Consider the following 6785-nt stretch of genomic DNA (forward strand, 5'->3'; position numbering starts at 1 on the left):
CGGCCAAGGGGAGGTTTCCCTCCCCCCCAAGGCACCTAGGGGTGCCTTCCACCGCATGGACTCTTCCATGGTGGAAACCCTAGGCGCATGGGCCTATAGGGGCTGGTGCCCTTGTCCCATCTAGGCCAAGGCGCACCCCCTACAGCCCATGTGGCCCCCCGGGACAGGTGGCCCCACCCGGTGGACCCCCGGGACCCTTCCGGTGGTCCCGGTACAATACCGATAACCCCGAAACTTGTTCCGATACCCGAAATAGCACTTCCTATATATAATTCTTTACCTCTGGACCATTCCGGAACTCCTCGTGACGTCCGGGATCTCATCCGGGACTCCAAACAACATTCGGGTTTCTGCATATACATATCTTCATAACCCTAGCGTCACCGAACCTTAAGTGTGTAGACCCTACGGGTTCGGGAGACAAGCAGACATGACCGAGACGACTCTCCGGTCAATAACCAACAGCGGGATCTGGATACCCATGTTGGCTCCCACATGCTCCACGATGATCTCATCGGATGAACCACGATGTCGAGGATTTAATCAATCCCGTACGCTATTCCCTTTGTCTATCGATATGTTACTTGCCCGAGATTCGATCGTCGGTATCCCAATACCTCGTTCAATCTCGTTACCGGCAAGTCACTTTACTCGTACCGTAATGCATGATCCCGTGACCAGACACTTGGTCACTCTAAGCTCATTATGATGATGCATTACCGAGTGGGCCCAGTGATACCTCTCCGTCATACGGAGTGACAAATCCCAGTCTTGATCCATGTCACCCAATAGACACTTTCGGAGATGCCCGTAGTCTACCTTTATAGTCACCCAGTTACGTTGTGACGTTTGGCATACCCAAAGCACTCCTACGGTATCCGGGAGTTACACGATCTCATGGTCTAAGGAAAAGATACTTTGACATTGGAAAACTCTAGCAAACGAACTATACGATCTTGTGCTATGTTTAGGATTGGGTCTTGTCCATCACATCATTCTCCCAATGATGTGATCTCATTATCTATGACATCCAGTGTCCATAGTCAGGAAACCATGACTATCTGTTGATCAACGAGCTAGTCAACTAGAGGCTCACTAGGGACATGTTGGTGTCTGTTATTCACACATGTATTACGATTTCCGGATAACACAATTATAGCATGAATAAAGACAATTATCATGAACAAGGAAATATAATAATAATGCTTTTATTATTGCCTCTAGGGCATATTTCCAACAGCAACAGCGCGAGGCGAGGGTGCGTGCGCGCAGGTCACGGGGCCGGGCACGCACGCTGGGCGCGGCCAGCGCGAGGTGACCGCGGTCGGCGATGAGACCGGACGGGAGAGGCGATGGGGGGAGAGACGCGGCGAGAGGCGCAGAGGAGAAAGGGAGAGGGCGGTTGCTCACTGGGGAGCCGTAGGGTTCGGGGGCAGTGGTGCGTGCGGTGGATGTCGAGGACGACGACGACGCAGGGGAGGAGGCGACGAGGTCCAAGTGTTGGTGGTGCTCCGGCGACGGCGGGGTCCAGCGGCGTCGAGTGTGGCGAGAACGGCGAGGACGAGCTGGCGCAGGAGGAAGCGAGAGCGACGCGGGCGCGGCGTCGGGCGCCGCTCGATCCCGATCCAGATCGAGACGAGGGGGATCCGGCGGAGGGGGCTCGGCGCGGCAACAAAGCTACGGGGCCACGGGGCGCTGGCGAGGGGCGCAGGTTGCCTACCCCCGATCCAAATCGGGGGAGCCAGAGAGAGGAGTGGGGCGCGTGGGGGAGGGGGAGTGGTGGTTGCTGCGGGTGGTAGCTAGGGTTACGGGGGATAAGGGGAAACCGGGGGTGGGCCGATCGGCCGATTGGGCCAGGTGGGTCGGCCTGGCGTCCTGCTGGGCCATGGCCCAGTGAGGGGGCTTTTCTCATTTTCTTTTCTTTAGTGTTTTCTTTTAGTTACTTTTTATTTTTGTTTTAGAAGAATACCAAAATGGCACCTAATTTGATGTTACTAACTGCCATAGTAACTTGTTACACAAAATAAAATAGTTTGTAATTATTTGATATTTAAAAGCATTAAAGTAATAGTTTTCCCTGCTGTTTTATTCGCTCAATAGTATTTAAATATTTTATAAAGGTGTGGTTTCTCCACCACAATTACCTATGCATTATTTGGTTCACCTTGAACATTTAGATTTAATGTTTCAAACTTTTGGTGTTTAACTTGATTTCGAATTTGAATTTGAATCACTTTCGAACTAATACGAGATTAGTAACAGTAATCAAAGTGATGTGGCATCATTAGTAAAGGGTTACTGTAGCTTGATTATCCGGGCGTCACAACCGCTTATGGGTGGCTTCGCAATAGTACTCTCTAATATGTATTGCAAACCATCTCAAAGCATTTGGATCAATACCTAGTGGGTGGATCTTTATTTTCTACTCTACCAGGGTTCCATGTTGTCAAACATAATACAACCCAAAGTCGGGATCCTTGTAATCCCTATGGTGGAGGCTACCAAGAGATCCTCCACACACTTTTTTGAATAAGATTGGAAAAAAATTACTCCATGCGTTCACTTTCGTAAGGCATTTTAGATATTTTAAGACAACTCCTAAAACAGATCGATTTCAGATGTCTGAAACGATTTACGAAAGTGAACAGAGGGAGTAACTAGAATTATATTCAAAATAAAATATAGGGGCTCATTTCGGGCAGGCAAGAGCTTCGATCCAAAAGCATTGGTTGTGGGTTCCGCTCTAAAAAAGAAAATCAAGGACATAAAAATGTCTTCGTTCATTAGGAGAAATCAATGTACTTTCAGTGTGGAATTGAGATTTAACGCAGGAATAAATCATGTATCGGTGGGGTGTAGAGGACCTTAGTCATCACGCGGGCCTCCAACAATCAATACAACTCGCATCGTCATCGTCGAATTCAACTAATGAGGGCAAAGTCCTAAATTTTCACTCGCGTAACATATATCAGTGCCCCACAACAACGTCTTTGGGAAGGGAACGCAATGTAACATCATTGTTGTCGAGACCAGATAGCCCGACCTATGTTTTCACCATCAATAGACAATATAGAGATTGCCGACTGAACCCTCAATGGTATCGTCAAATGGAGTCAAGGACTGGACCACCACATTGTGTCTTGATTCACCACCGTCCGAGCTGATTAATATCACCACCACCCCTCTGTTCCAGCTAAATAGATCACGCTAGCTGCCATAATGTCTACTGCAGAAACACTGATTGATGCTAGCGATAGAAGACTCCTGAGTAACTACAAAAATAGCTTGTTGAATGGACCATAGGAGAAGACATGTGGAAAGAAGGCTGCCTAATGCGACACATGCATACAACAACCTATGGCAGCCGCTACCCGCCTAAGTCACCAAAGGACCATGATCTCCACCAAACACTGAATAATCCTAATGGTTGTGGTCCAGATGCATCATGTTGTTTCAAATCGATCACGTAACACTCAACACAACCACATCTCCACCTCACATCAACCAAGAATGCTGAATAATGGTGAGAAGCTCCTCACATCAACGAAGAATGTCAAATAGCATAAAACAAGTGGAAAATGATGAGAATGACCAGATAATGGTCCTTACATACGTTGGAGACAGACGAGACTCGAGAGGCCGCTTATCACGTTGGCGAGAAGATCAAAGAAGGAAGTGACAATTGGTGGTTTGAGGACCCCCAAGACTATCTACAATACTTTGTTTTTACCTCAGCATTGATGTTTTATGGGTAGAGCACATGTGCTGAATTAGACATCTCTGCTATATTAAGCACCGGTTCTTAAAACTTAGTTTATTGTTATATGAGCATGTTCAACCAAGCTTGCATAATCTAACCCCGATATGACCGCGGACAGTGTCCGAGGGTGTCTACTTTGACCCCTTATTTGTCTGTGCATATAGACGTGTCCTAAAATCATTCGAGCACAAGCATATGATTGGTCGGATATAAAGAGAAAAAGAACAGGAGAGGAAAAAAGAAAGAGAAAAGGTGGACCAGATTCGAGCGCAAACTCCCAAAATAGGAGGACGGTTTAGGAGGTCGAGTTGGTAGCCTTTTTTACCCCTCTCATGTTCGGGCAATGCCCTGGCCATCCCTCGGGCATATGAGGAGGATTTGAGGTTCGCAGTTGAAGATGATCTACGCACATCTCTAATGATTCGATTTGTGTTGTAGATTGTCTAATCGCACACAACGCGTTGTAGGTGCCCTCTAAACACTTCGAATCGTGGATGACCGAACCACACACTGGGTCGCAAGGAATGTACCGCGGAGAGTTTTGTAGACCAAATTAGCACCAGTAGCAGCAAAGTCCAAAGGTTGACTCTGCATAATTTAACTGTCTGTCTGCTGTGACACCTCTGCATTCATGCAAGAAGAATTGACCGAAAATTGAACGAGAAATAGAGAACAATGACTTCTCAGCCAGAAAAGAAAATGAGAACAAAGACTAATACTGCCATGTCTCACTCTTTTGTTTCCTTGACTTGAGAAATGCATAATGGTGTGCCCAGGTGACCAGGTTGCCAGTCGCCACCCTCTCCTCCTTTCTTTTCTTTTTCTGATAAGAACATGCAATTACCTCATCATGGATAAAACAAGATTGCTAAATCTCAGTCGACTGAGACTTCATTAAGTCTCACTCGATGCCATATTCGTTAGATCTTGTGTGGAGATCCGTGTAAAATTTTCTTTAAAGTTTTTCTTTCTTTCCTTTTATATGTTCTATCACTTGGCTGAAACTTTGTTAAGTCTCATCTAGCCACACCCTGAATAAAATGGCAAAATTTCAGTCACGAAAACATTCCAGTACATCGCCCTGATAGCAAATGCAACAGATTCTTCACCAGATGAAGGGACAATCGGGACACAGTACAATGTGGGAGGCATCGGTGCAAAATCAGAGTTGGACATGGATCAAATCGCCTAGTAGTAATTAATAACGGCATCACTAGAACAATCGTTGAACGTAAAGCTCCCTGAAGGAAGTTGCTTCCACACGCGATGCCAACAACAAAAGCCGACACTCCGCCGTTGCTCAATTTAATCTCGGAGAAATGTAGTTAAAATTGTACTCCCTCCTTTCCAAAACAGATGACTCTATAAAGTTGGGTCGTCTATTTTGAAACGGAGGGAGTACGTACTAAACATATGCAAGCGAAGGATTTCCATGCACTTCAATTATCAAGCATACTCGGTACATGTTAAAAACTATACTACCCCCATGAAATTCTAGTGCCGCTAGTTTCGCATCAACTCTACATGAAATTCTTAAAACGAAACAACTGAGTAGTACCTGAACATAGAAAAAAGGAAAAGGATCTGGGCAAAGTAACCACAACCACCACCACTTGCTATATCCAAAAGCATGGGTTCGTCGCCGCAGGGTCGCGCGCCTCGGGAGCCGTGCACGCGGTACGCACCCGGACGCGAACCGCCGCCGCGCGCGTCCTCCATCACTCCTTAATCCGGAGCCAGCAGCCGAGCTGCGTCGGGTTGAAAACCCCGGGGATGCGGGTGCCGCCCGCCATGAGCAGCATCGACGCCTCGGCGTACCTCCTCGCGGGGTCAGGTGTTGGTGCGGGCGCGGGCGTGGCGGTCTCCTTCCGGCCCGGCGCGGGGGGCCGCTCCCCGAGGAGCGTGCCGAACTTGAGGAACTCGTGCGCCAGGTACCCGGCGAGCAGCTTGCTGCTCCCGCCCTGGGGAGGTGGCGTCGGCATGGTAGGCGGCTTGTTGGCGAACCGCGACAGTTGGTGCGGCTTGTTGCGCAGCAGCTCCTGTCTCCCGGGCGGCGGCGGCGGCGGCGGGAACAGCGGCTGCCGCTGCTCCGACGAAGACGAGTACTCCCGCTCCTTCCGCTTCCCGAGCGCGCCGCCGCGCGGCGCGTCCATCCTCGCGCAGATCGACATCCCGAGGGCCCCGACTGCAGCGGCCGGACGGGATCGCCGATAGCGGCAGGGGAAGGAGGAAAATATGCGGAGGAAAAAGGAAACTGGTTTAAAAAGCTACAGAGGAAGGGAGTTGTGCGGGTGCGGCCGGGCCCACTGGAGAGCAAGTCCGTACTATCACAGGGGGGAGAAAGAGAGAAGGCGCCGAACGGAACGGGGATTTTGGTGGAAAGAGAGGGGAGGAGGGGAGGGAGGGCTCTCTGCAGAATGAGGCGGAGCGGAGGGAGGACGGGGTGGCCTGGTGCGGTGGTCTATTTATATTCAAGCTGTTTGGCAGTTGCCATCGGGTAGGCTATAAATAACAGGAATGCCATCGTGTGGGTTTGCCCCTTGCGTGGGGGGTAATTAATGGTTCTGGAAAGGCCGAGGGTATAGTTGTCATTGTATACGTCGTGTGGGCATGCAATTGGGTTAACATTATCGTCCAATTGGGCTATATGCAGTAATTAGCTCATTCAATTGCCTTAAAAAATTACCCTTAAAAATTGCGTCAAAGAAAGTTCTCTCATTACTTCCTAGGTGCGACGCAACGACAACGGTTCGATGACTTGCATGAATCTCGGTGATGGGATAGTGTGGCGTTGCTAGGCGCAATCGTCTGCTCCTTTGTTTTCCCATGCGACACACGCTTATGACCACTTGATCCCAATAATCGATGTTGACCCAGTATGATGATGTGCCTTCTTTATCAATTTTTCATACAATCACATGTGCGAAGTTTGCTTCCACGCCGTCTCCTCCCTTTTTCTCCATTCGCATACTAAGAGAGAACATGGGGAGGCGATAGATATGTGGGGCGGAGCACTGAATTGCAC

General features: G+C 49.0%; 1 protein-coding gene across 1 annotated transcript; it reads right to left on the reverse strand.

The window, feature by feature from the left end:
• Window positions 1-5174: 5174 nt before the first annotated feature.
• On the reverse strand, window positions 5175-6182 carry LOC119317148 (formin-like protein 14). Its single transcript, XM_037591557.1, has one exon. It carries the CDS (start codon window positions 5929-5931, stop codon window positions 5479-5481), a length of 453 nt encoding a protein of 150 aa, XP_037447454.1. The 5' UTR covers window positions 5932-6182; the 3' UTR covers window positions 5175-5478.
• Between the last annotated feature and the right edge of the window lie 603 nt (window positions 6183-6785).

Source organism: Triticum dicoccoides, chromosome 6A (genome assembly GCF_002162155.2).
Source record: "Triticum dicoccoides isolate Atlit2015 ecotype Zavitan chromosome 6A, WEW_v2.0, whole genome shotgun sequence".
NCBI lineage: Eukaryota > Viridiplantae > Streptophyta > Magnoliopsida > Poales > Poaceae > Triticum > Triticum dicoccoides.

Excerpts from the sequence above, each read along its gene's own strand:
- LOC119317148 (XM_037591557.1), bottom strand. The coding sequence starts at position 5,931 with ATGTCGATCTGCGCGAGGATGGACGCGCCGCGCGGCGGCGCGCTCGGG.